This window comes from Glycine max, chromosome 12 (assembly GCF_000004515.6).
Source record: "Glycine max cultivar Williams 82 chromosome 12, Glycine_max_v4.0, whole genome shotgun sequence".
NCBI lineage: Eukaryota > Viridiplantae > Streptophyta > Magnoliopsida > Fabales > Fabaceae > Glycine > Glycine max.
This window is the reverse complement of record NC_038248.2, coordinates 31,920,928-31,938,183: the sequence shown is the minus strand read 5'-3', so window position 1 is coordinate 31,938,183 and position 17,256 is coordinate 31,920,928. Positions and strand designations below refer to the sequence as shown.

Sequence of the window (17,256 nt, the reverse complement as noted above, 5' to 3'; positions counted from 1 at the left end):
CCACCGGACTTTCCTTGCTATGGTGGTAGGCAAGGAAAGCGTCGATTGCTGCTAGGTCTACCAAACCATCCACGTTTGGAAAGAGGACGACCCCAAAAATTAGCAAAGCTAACACATCCATAAACGGGACCCAGTCTCCTTGATTGGCCATACCCCTCGGCTTGTCTTCTAGGTACTTCTGTGGTAGGCCCGCTATGCCGTTCCGAGTCTGTTTTATGCGGTCCAAACCTCTTGCTGAATCCTTGACCACAGTTGCAATTCTGCTCAAAGAGGGGAGACACCCGGAGGAAAGATATGGTTTTCTTCCCCCGAGAGGACATCCTAGAATTTCCTCAAATTCTTCAATGGTTGGTACTAATTGGAAGTCTGCGAATGTGAAACACCTCAAAGGCTGGTCGTAGTATTGGGTAAGTGATGCAATGGCTTCTATGGACACCTCTGCTATGGTCAACTCTAAGATCTTTCCGTAAGTCTTGCGGAAGGCTTGCATTTGGAGGGGTTCCATCAACCGCCCTAATTCCTTGATGCTGGTGGTATCTAGGCTTTTGACCTTGACTTGGTAGAACCTCTTGCCGGTTTGATTTGTTCCCATGCTTACTAAAGTGAGACAAAAGCTGGTGCAAATCAAAACTCCGATATCTCATGGGTGGGATGGATGAATGCATGATGGAATGCATATGACACAGATGCAATCTAGGAATGCGGGGGTCCGGGGAATTTGTCCCCTTCTTAGATACGACGTCTAGGGGTAGCGAAATGCCCCAACGCACGTTTTTAAGAAGGCGATACGGACCCTCCGTTGGTTTGTTTACAGTAGGGATCAAGACAGAACCCATATGCAATGCCTATGCAAAAGACACAATGCGGGAATGTGCACAGTATGATAATATTTACCGAACATAAGCAAAAGGGTATATGATACTCATGCATGGCAGTGTGAAAAATGGCACGCAGCGTGTTTGCTTCGTGCCCCTATTTAAGGGACCTATAAGGGAGAGAACTAACTAGGCTTTTAGCAATAATCCCCAAGGTAGTTATATCTCTCTTGATGGTTTCTAGAGGTATCATCCCCTTTGAAGAACATATTGTAGCAGTAGGGACTACTAGCAACAATAGGTTTTCAAAGAGAAAAGCTCTAGATGAGGGTTCACTGTAATCAAGCAAGTCGGAGACCTAGCATGATCACAGATTCACCTCCACTCCTTATGCTCCCATGAACCCGGGTATAGGGCCCTTTTTCACTCACAGTGTGGGCAAATAGTGTTGGTGTTTGTGTGCATCAAATGAATAAATATTTACTTCATGCATACATTTAAAACCCACTAAAAGCAACAAAGAGTTTATATACACAAGAACATAATGAAAGGAAACCAACAAAGGGGTAAGTCACGGTAAAACATTGCACAAAATTAAATGGCCTAACTCTCTAAAAACAGTCCCCAGTGGAGTCGCCAACTGTCGCAACCTACCCTTCGGCGGGAGGGCGACGCGAGACTCGCGGGATGCGTGTTCCACGAAAGGAATACGCGCGGAGTCGCCACCAACGTTTATTTGAGGAAAACGTCGGAAAAACCGGAAAAGACGCGATCTACGAACTTTTTAGTGAAAGGTTCGGGAGTTGTATTTACGCACGGGGAAGGTATTAGCACCCCACACGCCCGTCCCAAGGGACGACAGCCTTTAATCGAATGTGCAAACATGACTTTGATTTTTAAGTTCCCTTTTATGTTCTTATATCCTTTATACCCTTTTTATATTTTTTCTTTTTTGTGGTCGACAAGGGTGTTTCCCTTTGCTCCTACGTATTCCTCAATTTGTGATGAGGAAATCAGACCTACGTAGTTCTTTTGGAACAAAGTGTTTGGTTAAGTTGTTTTTTTGTCTTTTTTGCAAAATATGTTTTTATTTGAACAAAAGGTCATTTAAGGTGTTGGACCATTAAACGATCTTTTGATTTTGAAAGATGAGAAACGTTAAGGCGTTGGACCATTAACGATCTCTTGTTTTTGAAAGGAGAGAAACGTTAAGGCATTGGACCATTAACGATCTCTTGGGGTGGTCGACAAAAGCGGGGCTTTTGCTCCTACGTATCCTCAATGAGGAACTCAGACCTACGTAGTTCTTTCTTATCAAGTGATTCTTTTTTACTTAAGTGGTGATCATTTTAAGGCGTTGGACCTTAAAAATGATCCATTTTACTTAGTGAGAAATTGAAATGACAAACTTCAAAAGCCTATTTTTGTGGACGAGCTTGACTAGGCGAGTTGATTTTAGCCTTAGTTTCACTTTAGTTATTAATCAATTCGATTAAGAATGAGAAATCCCAAAGAGAAAACGTCCGATTGATTTTCCGCTTTATTTTACTAAAAAGATATTTTTTGATTATTATATTATTTTTACCTCCTTTTTTGATTTCCAACGTGGTTACGGCACGACCGAACGGTCGGAATTTATTTTAACCGAAGTTAACGGATAATACAATTCAAACGTTCGGTGGAAATTTATTTTATTTTTAAGTTAAGCGAGAAATGACTTAAGAAAAATGGCTTAAGCACGTCAAGAGGGGGTATAAAAAGTAAACAAAACGAGAATAAAAATGCACGAAACACAATGTGGACCACTACGGGTACATAGAATGAATCGAAAAGCTTGGTTCGAGGTACTTACCCGTTGAAGATCGAAGAACGATGAAGAATGGATGAAGAACGTCGAAGAACGGTCGAAACCTTTGCGAAATTCCTCACGGAAAACGTTACGGAAACGTTTCGGAAGCGCCTCGGCTTAGATTTTCTTCACGGAAACAATTTTTCCAAGCAAATTCGAAAGAGAGAGAAGTGCCTAAGGGGCTGACCTCTTCCTTCTTGCTTTCCTCCCCTATTTATAGCAAAATAGGGGAGGTGGTTGCCGCCCAGCTCGCCCAGGCGAGCTCAGCTCGCCCAGGCGAGCAGGGTTGCTTCCTCCAGAAGCAACCGCCTTCTGGAGGAATATTCCAGAGGGCCCAAGTGGGCCTGGGTGCTATTTGCACCCCCATTTTTACTAAGTACACCCCCCTCTGCTGTTTTTTTGGTGATTCTTTTTTCGTAAAGTTACGGAAACTTACGAATTTCGTAACGATACTTGTTTTCTTTCCGTAATGTTACGGAACCTTGCGGATTACATAATCATCCCCTTTTTGACTTACGGAATGTTACGGAACCTCACTTAATTATGCAACGATGCTTCCATTTGATTTCCGGTGTGTCACGGAAACTTACGGATTGTGCATCAATATTTTTTGGTTTTTCGGCATGTCCTGGAATTTCACAAATTGCCTAATGATGGGTGCCAAGCACCTCACGAGGACCAAAGAATGGTCGCACGTCATCGAGCAAAGGTCCCCGGACGAAATTAGGGTATGACACATGGTATGCTTGAACAAATATTAAGTATGTTATTTGATTATATGGGTTTTATAAGTTAATCTATTTATGATTGTTGCTTCATGGTTTTTACTTCATGATGTGGTTGATATTTTTTATGAATGTTGTATGAATGTTTAAGATATATTTGCATACTTTAAGTTTGATACGCACTTTGGCTTTTTGTTGATGCCAAAGGGGGAGAGAAATAGGGAATAAATCAAGAACTCACATGAGTAAATAATTTAATTTTAAAATAAGCATAAATTCAAAAACAAAGGGGGAGCATTTATAAGAGTGATCGACTAGGAAAAAGTGTGTGTGTGTTTCTTGATTTCAGAAGTTGTCATCATCAAAAAGGGGGAGATTGTGGAAGCAAAGCTTCATGATGAATCAACAATGATTCAAAGGTGTTTTGATGATAACAATGATGACAACAAAAGATGATGACAAAGGTGATGAACAAAAAGCTCAAAAGATCAAATAACAACTCAAGTGAATCAAAGAACATCTCAAGTGAATCAAGAACAAGTCAAGAGTTCAAGAATCAAGAAGAATTCAAGACTCAAGAAGAAAGCCTACAATCAAGAATCAAGATTCAAGATCTCAAGAATCAAGATTCAAGATTCAAGATCTCAAGAATCAAGATCAAGATTCAAGACTCAAGATTCAAGAATAAAGAAAGGACTCAATCAAGATAAGTATTAAAAAGTTTTTCAAAACTTTGAATAGCACATGAGTTTTTGACAAAACCTTTACCAAAGAGTTTTTACTCTCTCGTAATCGATTACCATATTGTTGTAATCGATTACCAGTAGCAAAATAAGTTTGAAAAAGTTTTCAAACTGAATTTACAACGTTCCAAATATTTTCAAAAGGCTGTAATCGATAACAATGTTTTGGTAATCGATTACCAGTGTCCTTGAACGTTGAAATTCAAATTTAAATATGAAGAGTCACATTGTTTCACTCAAAAGCTTTGTGTAATCGATTACACTTATTTGGTAATCGATTACCAGTGACTATTTCTGAAAAATCTAAAGATGTAACTCTTCAAAAAGGTTTTGACTTTTCCAAATGGGTTTTAAGTCTTTTCAAAAGTTATAACTCTTCTGAATGGCCTTCTTGACCAGACATGAAGAGTCTATAAAAGCAAGGCTTTGTTTTGAATTTTGTAATCAATCATTCCAATCTTGAATACTTTTTCAATTCATTCAAACAATCCTTTACAAGCCTTGAATCTCTTTGAACTTCTTCTTCTTCTTTGTACCAAAAGCTTTCTGAAGTTTTCTGGTTTTTCCAAACCTTGAAAACTTGTGCTATTCATCCTTTTCATTCTCTTCTCCCTTTGCCAAAAAGAATTCGCCAAGGACTAACCGCCTAAATTCTTTTTGTGTCTCTCTTCTCTCTTTTCCAAAAGAAGGAAGGACTAACCGCCTGAATTCTTTTGTGTCTCCCTTCTCCCTTGTCAAAGAATTCAAAACGACACAGTCTGAGAATTCTTTTGATTCTTCCCATTCCTTAATACAAAAGCGTTCAAAGGTTTAACCGCCTGAGAATTCTTTTGTATCCCCATTCACAAAGTATCAAAGGTGTAACAGCCTGAGATCTTTGTCTTAACACATTGGAGGGTACATCCTTTGTGGCACAAGTAGAGGGTACATCTACTTGGGTTTGACTGAGAACAAGAGAAGGTACATCTCTTGTGGATCAGTTCTAGTGGAGGGTACATCCACTAGGTTCAAAGAGAACAAGGGAGGGTACATCCCTTGTGGATCCTTGCTTGTAAAAGGATTTTTACAAGGTTGAAAGAAATCTCAAGGACCGCAGGTCGCTTGGGGACTGGAGGTAGGCACGGGTTTGTGCTGAACCAGTATAAAATTTCTTATGTGTTTGTTTTCTTTTTCCCTACTCTTTTACTTTCCGCTGTGCATTTAATTTTCGCTTTTACTTTCTGTTAAGTTTCTCTTCTACTCCATATTCTCTTAACAACATAAGTAAAAGCCTTAAAAGAGTAATTTTTTAATTGGTAAACTTTTAGGAATAATTAATTCAACCCCCCTTCTTAATTATTCTGTGGCCACTCGATCCAACACAAACCATGTAACAAACTGTTCTGAATCAACTGAATTAATGAATGTGGATAGGTTATATTCTGTGCTTGAACCTTCGACCACGCAATGCTAGTAAAGAATTGCGGCACAAATGTACTTGAGTAATCTTCCAAGGTCACTCGTCGAGGTTGCTCTTCAGCCATGACTTCAACTTCAAATTCCGCTGCTTGAGATTCCCTAGATGTAGGTGAATTAAAAGATGATGACTCAGAAAAGTGAGCCTCTTCAAGGATTGAATGCTATTGTTCTGTTGTGCAAAAGCTTTCTCTTTCTCTTTGCGTTGTTTCTTCTGAAGGTTGCTTCAATTTCTAAATCCGATGGAACCAATTCACCTGCAGAAGATCTACGCATGCAAACACTAACAGGAAAAATAGTTAACCAATTCAAGAAGAAAATAAATTCTGAACTAAACAAATATTAGTAAAAACAAAAATTAATACATCAAAGAATAATGAATTAATGCCTTCAAACTGAACTAAACTTTCCAAATGGAAAAAGTTCCCCGGCAACGGCGCCAAAATACTTGATGTTCACTCTCTGGGAAACTACTTGTTTGTGTGGATGTGAAATCTATCGGCAAGTGCATTGGGTCGTCAAGTAAATAATTAAAACGGTGTGAACCGAGTATCGAACTCAGGGAACTTGTTCATTTGGTAAAGGTTTGTTCAATAAGCAGGCATTTGCAAACATAAATCATGATTGTGAATGAAAGTAAAAGTATGTTCTATTCTTATTACACAGCAATAAACGTGAGCAAGTAAGTGTGAAAACAGATACCTAAAGGCGTTGGGTCCTCTTACTAAGAAAATTGATGTAATTAAAGATGTTTCTCTAATTAAAGATGTTTCTGTGTTCTATGCTGAAGACTCAAGTACTAAACACCGATGTCTCGTGAGTTTAGCCTAATTCTAATTAAACTTCATTTTCAGATGTCTCTTGTTGAACTTAGCTTAATTGAACAACTTTATGATCACAGCATAATAAAAACTAAATTACCGCACTCCATGTCCAGACATACAGTAACCTAATCCTTCTCTATCAAGTTATAAGGAGACAATACATTTTTCAATGCTAAAGCCCCTAACAGTACACACATATGGGTGATCAAGCCACAAGCATACAATCATAAAGTACTGATAGAAACAATGAACACATAAAAACAAACTTAATTAAATAGGGAAAGAGTTTACATCAATTACTCAACAAGAATCCCCAACTGAGGGTTTAGCCTTCCATAGCAAGGAAGCTCTTTTTATAGTGAAGAAGAGGAATTAGGAGAAATTGCTTGCTTAAAAAGGAGTGAGGATATCTCCTCCACCTCTAGGAATCTCACAATCACTCAAAAACTCACAAATCTTCCTAAAAGATCAAAACTTGGCTTCTTGCTTTGTTCTTTGCCTCTGTATATTTCACTCTTTAAGCTCTGACGGCTATTCCTTCTCTCTATTTTTCCTCTCCTTTCATTCTCCGCAAATCAAGCTTAAAAAAGGGCTTCTTGTCCACGAAGGCGCTCTTAGCGCCATTCTCGTGCTAAGCGTGAGTAAGTGAACTTTCGCTCAGCGCCAAACTCGCGCTAAGCCTGGAAGGTGACAAACGACTCACTGAGCGAGCTGATGACACGCTGAGCACATGCCTGCGTGACAGATTCCCTTCCAGATTCCTCCTATCCACTAAGCGTGTTGATGCCTCACTTAGCGGATGACACTCGCTAAACGCATTGAGCTCGCTTAGCGAGACATCAACTTTAACACTTCTTCAAAATAACTCCTTTTTACCTGAAATTGAAGAGAAATTGACATTAATTCCATACACAAAGCTTCTATTGAGCACAGATAAAAATAAAGCAAAATTTATTTACAATCCTACAAAAAGAACCATAAATTGGGAAAAATATATACATTTTGTAAAAATTTTCTATGCAAAAGTTAGTCGTATAAAATGACTAACAATAAACTAAAATCAAGTTATGCACTTTAGCTTTTAGAGAAGTTAGATTAGAGAGCTTGTATAAAAGTTAATTGCATAAATTGATTTTAGTTTATAAGAGAAACACAATTCGTTTTATCTTCTTATTTCCTTCTCTTGTACATATGGAAAGTTTATCTAAATAGGATCTTAGCAAGGGAGTTGTTTGGTTGTTGCGTTTTTTTTTTTTTGGTTAATGAGCCGAGTTGTTAAGTTGTTTTCAATTTTGTGTAGGATCCTGCATACTACGTACTTAAGGAGGATGATTCTCCTTGTATTTTTGGTTCAATTGAAAAGCAGAGATGGTCCTATGCCTGTGCTAAGCAGTTGATTGAGAGGCTTGTTTATGGTGAGCTGATTTTGTTTGGTTTAATATTTTTATTGCGCACACTGTTTCCATTTTTTCATGTCTTGACCTTTGTCTCACTGAGATGACATATTGTTGGCAGCTGAGGGTGCTGAAAATGGCTTGGAATTCACAATTGTGAGGTCTTTTAATTGGATTGGACCACGAATGGATTTCATTCCCGGCATTGATGGCCCAAGTGAGGGTGTTCCTCGGGTTCTGGCATGCTTTAGCAATGTGAGTTTACATTTTGATTTAGACTTTGTTTAAGCTTGTATATATGTTACTCAATATTTCTGAATAATGATTCTAAATATTTTCTCCATTACTTTTCTGTAGAATCTCCTCCGTGGAGAGCCCTTGAAGCTTGTGGATGGTGACCAATCCCAGAGGACTTTTGTGTATATTAAGGATGCTATTGAAGTTGTCTTATTGATGATTGTAGGTTCCCATATCCAATCTTTTTATACAACTTTATATATTTTAAGTTCTGATTTTCTGATTGTAGAATTTCATCTTTAAACTATTACTCTTGTTGGATGGTTCAACTAAATGTGAACGATAATTTTTAACAGGAAAATCCCGCCAGGGCCAATGGACATATTTTTAATGTGGGAAACCCAAACAATGAGGTTATAGTTAGGCAGCTTGCTGAAATGATGACTCAGGTTAGAGGATTAAGTTTGATTGTTTGATCCTATTAGAATTTCAACATGGTATTTGGGACCATTCAACATTTATTTTCGTTCAATTCTGCAGGTTTATTCAAAGGTAAGTGGAGAAGCACCTCTGGAAAAACCTATTATTGATGTGAGCTCCAAAGAATTTTACGGTGAGGGATATGATGATAGTGACAAGAGAATTCCTGACATGACCATAATTAATAGGCAGCTTGGTATGTTTCCTTGTTCTACTCTACCTTTAAGATTATTAAAATATGAGAAATGCTGGGAATACTGACACAGTCTGTTGAACAAACTCCTCTTAAAATAATTTACCTGTTAATGGAGTGTTACTTCTTTATCAGGCTGGAATCCTAAAACCTCACTTTGGGACCTGCTTGAATCAACTCTCACTTATCAGCACAGGACTTATGCTGAAGCCGTTAAGAAAGTCATTGCAAAGCCCATGGCAAGTTAAACTTGTATGGTGTTGAATTGCATTGAGAAGAGTGTTTCTGCCTATAGGGGCACTTACATATAGTTTAATGGTTGATTTTATTTATATACATGGTAATTTCCCCGTTGGTTTTGGAAGCCAATTTAGCCTACGGTAGCCCATGCCTTATTTATAGTATAAGCTAACTCATCTTGTACCTATGAACTTTTATATAACAGCTAACTTCCAAAACGTGCATTATTGCCACAATATCCCCTTCCATTCACTGTCTGGAAGAAACTCTTAGTACCTTGGATTATGCACACCGTGCCAAAAATATCAAGAACAAACCAGGGGTGACTTTTTTAGTTGCCCTTTTCATTTTGATCAACCTTTTGCTCCTTTTATCAGGCAGCTGAGCATATCTAACAATTTAAAGTTGGTTATTTTTTCAGATTAATCAGAAAATGATGAAATCTGCAATCATTAAGGATTTATATTCTGAAATTGACAGACTAAAGCAAGGTTGGCGACTGTTCCATATTAATGCAGTTTTTTTTTCTCATTGGTTATTTTTTCATTAATCCAGTAGTATGGTCCATTCGTATTCTTTTTGCTTTTATATATATATATATATATATGGAAATAATAGTTACTAATTAAGATTAGCAATTATTTTTTTCATAGTTTAAACTCCGACAATTTCTTATAAACGTGATTATTAATTTATTAATTTATGCGTGTTCTTGTTTTTAAATATCACTTTTCTCCATCTTGAAACTAGTACTAGTTATTTTTTGCATGCCAAGTCCAATACATACATATGGATTGAAATCATCAATCATCAATCAATATATATATACTAAAACTGAAGTATGTAGAATATACTAAAATACCCATGGCTGAGAGCTTGACAGCTGTCCAATTTTTTGGTTTTTTGGTTTTTTGGTCATTTTATGCCCCTTCAGCTTTGGGCTTGGTTTTCTGGCACGTGGATTACTGTTTTTTGTTGTGTTGGTTCTAATAATGCAGTTTCAATTTTCCTTTGTTGACACGTCCATGCTTGATTTATTTAATGCTGCCACGTGCTCTGCTGATTTTGTTCTTGGTGTGAGGTTGTGCTCTTGGGTTGGTCATTCCGGGTTTTATTCACTTGTCTCTCTTCTTCCTCTTTCGTTGCTTCTACAGTTCAAGGTGGGATTGCTGTGCATGTCTCTTTTCCTCTCTTTTTTCCCTTCCTTTTATCTTTTTCAATAATTTGTCATCATTTTCCTCCGCAAGAAAGAGATTTGTGAAGCCATCGAAGGTTACAAAGGATATACATACGGATCGTGTAAGCCCCTTTTGCTTATCGCTAATCTCCAATCGTTAATCTATCACCGTTTTTTGTCTGATTTTTTGTGTTTTTTTATGCTTCGTTGTTGTTTTTCCCTAAAACTCATATTTTTTATTTTGTTCAGACTTTTACGGGAAAGTCTATGAGTTTTTATGCATTTTCCTCAGTTCTTAATTATCTGGATTTGCATGCAAGCTCTGCACCTCACAGTATCTTTTTGTGTTTTTTGCGATTTTTATTTGGATCAGGATGTTTGTGGCTCAGTGGTATTTCGCGTTCAATCGCTTACAATTGGTCTTGACCCAACATGAAAATCGGTGTTAGGATCATTCGCGCAAGTTCGTCTTACCGGAATGTCTGTTTCTCGCAAAGGTTTTTTCTTTTCCACTTTTTTTTCCCTTCGTTCTATCTTTTTCAATAATCTGTCATCGTTTTCCTCTTTTTGTTCCTTTTAATTTTCCCAGGCTATCAATGAAGAAGCATCCAACAGGAAAGTTTTTTCTCTTTTTACTGTTATGCATGTTTGTTTCATTGATATTTGCTTCTATTTGGAAGATTTTAATTTTATTTGTTGTTATGCATGTTTTCTTCTTAATAATAGTTATTTTTCCTTAATGATTTTTCAATTTTGTTTTTGGTTCCTTTTTATTTTGCCGGGCTATCGACGAAGAAGCATCCAACATGCACGTTTTTTCCTCTTTTGCTCTTATGCATGTTTGTTTCATTACTATTTGTTTTTATTTGCAAGGTTCTAATTTTGTTTGTTGTTATGCATGTTTTCTTCTTAATAATAGTTATTTTTTTTACTGATTTTTCAACTCTGTTTTGGGTTCCTTTTTTATTTTCCCGGGCTAATTTTTTCGTCATCTTCCCCATATGGGTTATAAGTTATGTGTTTGATGAAATGCCTAAATGAAGTTTTAGTTTTTAATCTTAAAAATTCATGTGCATATTGGTTGGAAGCACGAGAACAAAATTGCCAGTTGTGGAAGTGACATTACATTATCAATAATGACATTATATATACACTCTAATTTATTCAATATTGATTAATTTGTGTACTTTCTTTTTGTTGATTGAAAACCCTACTCTAAACTTTGTTCCTGTGGCATTTGTTTTTACTATGGTGTGTAGTGGCCGAAAGAGGCATGGATTCTAGGTCAAGATGTTTGTGCTGGGTGTTGCAGATTATTTTGGTATCGCATGGAATGATCCCAAAGTAATAATTTCCTCTCTCTTTTTATTTTATTTTTGTGGTTGAGTCACGGGATTCTTCTCCTGTTAAAGCTGTTCATATTCAAAATAGGAAGCAAATTAGGTGACTGATGAAATTTCCAAAATAGGTGCTTGCATACACAGGAAATAGGTACTTCCATGAGGGTCACAAATGATTAAAGTTCAATTTCATTATTTAATCTCTTATTCTCTTTCAGGTATTATACTATACAAAGGTGTTTTTTTAAAATAAGTTTTCTTTTGCATTATTCGACTGATTATTTGTAATAACCATGATCAATAATCAACAAGGAGATTCACCAGCATAGATACAGATTTAAATGTCTTGAAGAAGAGGATAGAGATAGTGCATTTGTAATAACCTTAAGTTCTTTTGATAAAATTTATGTTCAAAAACCTTGGAGGGGTTGCTGGTGTTCTTTTTCCTGTTACTTTACTCTTTGAAATTAATGTTACTATTATTCAATATTTGATGTTGTCCCTTATACTGCAAAATTTGTGTGTAACTGCAGCACATCAGCCTATTAAAGAGATATTAGAAAAGGAAAAAAAGGTATGTCTCTTTTTTATGTTAGTGTTATGCTTGGTATCTATGGGTTTGTCACTGCTTTTGATGGTAAGTTACCATTGGGTTGCATGCATAAATCTTTCCATAAAGTCTACATGCTATTTGCATGTGTTACTTTCTTCCACGAGCCTGTTGGTAGAGCTTCTGATGGTCGACTTATCATAGATTTCATTGGTAAACCTTTTCATTCTCATCATTATGCTTTATTTCTTATTCATTAATTTGTGTCACACAATTGTTCAATAACATGCTTGATTTTCTATTTACTTTGCTTTCTTTTTCTTCTATCATTATGTGGTGTCTCATAACACAAGCTAATTAATCTTCTTTTATTTGAGTTTTGTCATGCAGAGATTGGATTCCAGTTTGTGTTGTTATTGACCGACACAAGCATCTCTTTCCACATGAATAAAGCTGGGATTCAATAAGAATGAATCGTGAAGATTAATTTTGTACATATATCTCTGTTTATAATTATATTAATTATAATTAAATATATAGATATCAACATATCTATTTATTATTCATAAAAAACTATAACGGTCATATAAAAAATCTAAAATTTTCATTCACTGAAAACAAAATAGGAGAAGATCATATAGTTTTATTTGTTCAAAATAATGATATGGTGCCATTTATCTATGCAGCCCAACATCTTGGTTTTCCATTCTTCAGTGCATACATAAACTCAATTGGAACAAGTTACAAGCATGGAGGAAACTTAATTTGCTGCAGGATCATCAACCATTAGGCGCTAAAAAAGGACAGTCTTTGAGGGTGGCACTCCTTTCACTTTTGAAATACAGGTTGCACAGTTCAACCAGTTTAAGGCACGCACCGGAAAGTTCTTCAAGCAAGGTTCTTCCAAGATATCTATATACACATGACATAATATATTTAACTTAGCCTCTATTTCGATGATGAAGTGATTTTACATTTCTTCTATATAATCAAATATGTTAGTTTGTTAGAATATTAGTTTTTATTAGAGATTGAACTTATAACCTTTTTTCTTTTTCTTCTCCTTTCAATTCACCTTATATTTCTATCGTGAAGTAATTTTATGCTATATAATGCTACTTAAATGTGTGTTGGTGATATGCATGCAGAAGGGAGAAACTCCTTCAGAGAACACTTTCCTAGGCTAGAGGACTTTGCCAAGGCTATCTACATATTTGATATTGGGCAAAATGATATTGTTGCTGCTATTGATAGAGTGGGCCAGGAAGATTTTCATGCAGTCATCTCAGACATTGTGGATTATTTTGAAAACCAACTCCAAGTAAAAACTCCACACCAGTTTTTGGGTCTGCCACACGGAGCATGGTTTCAAGATGGTGGGTTCGAGATTGCTGTGATAGATTTGGGTCTACAAACTAGCAAAAACTCCACACCTGTAGATTTAAATACTAAGTTTAGATTTGGTGTTCTACCTACGATATTTAATGAATTATAATTAAATTGAAAACCCATGTTTTGGTAAACTAGATGTATAAAATAAGATATGTCAAGTAGTTTTTCTTTTTTGGTGGAGTTTGGAAATTTTTATATAAAAAAGAATAAAGGATTAGTCACCTTTTTCTTTTTCAGTTAATTAATAATGTTTCTATTTTAGTTATAATGTTTCTATGTTCACATAATATATTTTTTATTTTCTGTATATTTTAGTTATTTCTCTTTATATTTATAGGTGAAAACAAATTATACTCTGAATTTCTTATTTATTGTAATTAAAAATACTCTACCAACTTTAATTCTGAGATTCACACAGGACACAAATCACGTCGGTAGTGCAATGAAAATTAGAAATTTTCCTTACTTTCTATTTTTGTATTCAATTAATTAATTTATTTATTTTGTTATAGTTGTTGTTGTTGTTGTTGTTATTATTATTATTATTATTATTATTATGTGTTGTTGATTTAACTTTAGCAAATGTGTTTACTTTTTATCTTATTAACTTTTCAACTTATTATATATCCTTTTTGATGTTTAATTTTTTAAATCACTTTTTTCTTTTTCAGTTAATTGATAATGTTTCTATTTTTATCCTGTTGATTCCTTCCTGCATTTCTATTTACATAATATATTTATGATTTTTTGTGTATTTTAGTTATTTTTCTTTATATTTATGGGTGAAAACAAATTATACTCTGAGTTTCTTATTTATTGTAATTGAAAATACTCTACCAACTTTAATGCTAAGATTCACACGGGAGACAAATCACGTCGATAGTGCAATAAAAATTAGAAATTTTCCTTACTTTCTCTTTTTGTAATTAATTAATTAATTAATTAATTTTGTTGTTGTTGTAATTATTATTATTATTATTATTATTATTATTATTATTATTATTATTATTATTATTATGTGTTGTTGATTTAACTTTAGCAAGTGTGTTTATTTTTTATCTTATTAATTTTCAACTTATTATATATCCTTTATGATGTTTTATTTTTAAATCACATTTTTCTTTTTCTGTTAATTAATAATGTTTCTATTTTTATCTTGGTGATTGCTTCCTGCATTTTTATTTACATAATATATTTCTGATTTTCTATGTATTTTAGTTATTTCTTTTTATATTTATGGGTGAAAACAAATTATATTCTGAATTTCTTATTTAGTACTCTCTGTCTCTTCTGCTTTTTTTTGTTGAGATGTTATATTATTAATCGAAGGGAGAGAAAACAGGACAGGGAATATGAATGGATGATTTGAGTCCTATGAAATGTAAGTGTTTTTGCGTGTTACATGCTGCACTCAAGGCAGGACCCTAGAGCAAAAGCAAACACTACCATATTGGGGGAATTTTTTTTCCCTTGGAGGTCTTTATATTTTGATAAGTTTTCATCAAACTAAGGCATTTTGTTTGACTTTTTTCCTTTTTTCAGGAGATAATAAAATTATTTTTCACAATTTTCCTTTTTTCCAATTTTCCATGCAGTTATACTTCTATTGCCTCCAAAAGGCAAAAGGCTGATTTATCGATCAACACTAAGGTTTCTTTTTTCTCCTTTTATTGTTGTTAATATTTCTTTTTTCTTTTACTTTCAGTATCCACTCATGTATTTTATAGACATCCAAGCTTTACTATTTGAAATTTTTATTGAGAAACATGATATGGTACCTCTTCTTTATTAAACTTCTCTGGTTCATAGTATATAACCAACGATTTGACTCATTATATTAGTGGTTCATATCATGGATTGCATATGATTATTTTCAATTTGTTCTATGTAATTAATTATAAACTAAGTTCAGGTTGAGATCAATGTCTAATTTAATGCTAATCGCCTAAGCCTATTCAGGTTGAGATCAATGTCTACTCCCAATGTACTTGATATTTCATTCCCTCTTAAAAGTGTTCAACTAACCTGTTGTGTGGAACTCTCCGTGATGCTCAAAATTATGATATCTGATTTTCACCTTATTATTTTTTGAGTCCTAATGATGGAGGAAGGTACTAAATAATTTTTTTAACAAAAGTCTTGTATTTGTGATGACTGATAAGATTTACAAGGAACTTATCTAGGTACTTTCTTGAGCTTTGTGACTGTAGGACTTCTCTTGCATATAGACTCATGCCACAGGGCAATGCTATATTAGATTGTTCCCCAATTGCAGCAGCTGGCCATGTTATTCCCCAAAGTTATGTTCGAATATCTGTAAGCCAATTTATGGATGACCTTGCTGAATTTTTGTTCTGCTTGTTTTCATGGAAATTTTGCTTTACTTTTTACTCTTGGGGTGTGGCAACAGCCTTTTTAGAGCATTGGTTGCTGGCTTTCTTAAGACTGACAAGGAATTTCAGAGCAGAGGTGTGAACTTTAGCTTTTATTCTTGTGTTTTCTTGAGGATAGAATATTGGGAGGGTCGACATACAGAACTGGAGGATCTGGATTTTTTTTATCTTCATATTATTGATTACAATGATTATGCATCTTGCTAGGCCCTTGTTCAGGATAAAAATCTTACAATTTGTCATGGATTATATCTATCAAAGGCTGGTGGGAGGCTTATAATTAAGTAGTTAACTAGTAATTATCTGTTTATTAATAATTGTTTATAGTATTATGCTTAAGGAATCAAAAGTAGAAATTTTTCTAATGTTATTAATATATTATATTTTGTAATTTTTAATAAAAATATTATATTAATTTAACCATTACTCATAGTTAGTAAAATAAGTGCCCGGTAATGTTTGATAGTGCCAGCTGCATATAAAATTTGTAGTTTATTTTCATTTACTAGCTAACCTCTTGATGGTTTGATCAGGTTTGCACAGCTAAGATGAACTTGAGTGCTGCTGAGGTTTGCATAGCTATAACGTTGAATTACGCAACAGGTTAGTCATCAAAAGATGCCATGCACTAGTTTTAATATTCACTTTTTTTGCGAGTAAATTATATTATTACACGTGAACTATTTTTCATGGAATGCTTGGTGGTGGCCCTGCTCAACCTTTCAATCTTGTCTCTTCCTTCAAAGCTAGTCAAGGAAAATAATAGTTTCTTTGCTACTTTTTTTTATAAATATAAAATATGCTTTCAATACAAGAGAAAAAAATATGATATATATGACATACAGTTGTCTAATTATAATTTATTAGATAAGATAAATTTGTTAATTTTTAAAATAATTATTTAAAAATAATTTAAACATTAGAAATTGTACAATGGTCCTATGAATACTATGTAATTAAATGATTTTATAATTGTTTATTATGTAATTAAATCATTTTATAATTGTTGAAATTGTGTGTTGTAATTAAAAGCAAGGGCTTTTAAAGCTACCAGAGATCATAAAAAAAAAACCACAAAAGAACACCAAAAAGAAAAAAGAATTACCCAAAAAAGAACTATCTAAGACGGTTATTCAATAACTGTCTTAGAATGATAAAGAAACTAAGGCTGCTGTGCGAATAACCAATGTAGAATGTTGCACTTTTTAAGACGGTTATTGAATAACCGTCTTAGATTTTGCATGTTGCGGACAACATTTTAAGACGGGTGGGCTAAAAACTGCCTTAGTATCTATCCGCCTTAGTAGTGATACTCACACAGAATTCAGTTGATAATGATTAAAAGGGTACTCTTGTAATGATATAGTCCACACACACATGTACCTTATAACTGGCCATGGAAGCTAGCGTGCATTGCCAACAAAAGCTAGTACTAAACACTTTTAGTGG

At 34.6% G+C, this 17,256-nt stretch overlaps 1 protein-coding gene and 1 long non-coding RNA gene across 4 annotated transcripts; both read left to right on the top strand.

Moving 5' to 3' along the window:
• The first annotated feature begins 7,632 nt into the window (after positions 1-7,632).
• Positions 7,633-9,241, top strand: LOC100790423 (UDP-D-apiose/UDP-D-xylose synthase 1). The gene is made up of 6 exons (XM_003541128.5): positions 7,633-7,826; positions 7,927-8,060; positions 8,163-8,264; positions 8,399-8,491; positions 8,583-8,718; positions 8,851-9,241. Exons 2-6 carry the CDS (start codon positions 7,992-7,994, stop codon positions 8,961-8,963), a joined length of 513 nt encoding a protein of 170 aa, XP_003541176.2. The 5' UTR covers positions 7,633-7,826; positions 7,927-7,991; the 3' UTR covers positions 8,964-9,241.
• Positions 9,242-9,885: 644 nt separating this feature from the next.
• LOC100789892 (uncharacterized) lies at positions 9,886-13,609 on the top strand. Of its 3 annotated transcripts, none has more exons than XR_003266245.2 (6): positions 9,886-10,254; positions 10,506-10,629; positions 10,722-11,476; positions 12,006-12,513; positions 12,709-12,919; positions 13,171-13,609. It is a non-coding gene; the product is annotated as an uncharacterized lncRNA (long non-coding RNA). The 3 variants fall into 3 exon arrangements; XR_417196.4 differs by having other exon boundaries at positions 10,506-11,476; positions 12,006-12,235; positions 12,413-12,513; XR_001387167.3 differs by having other exon boundaries at positions 10,506-11,476.
• The last annotated feature ends 3,647 nt before the right edge of the window (positions 13,610-17,256 follow it).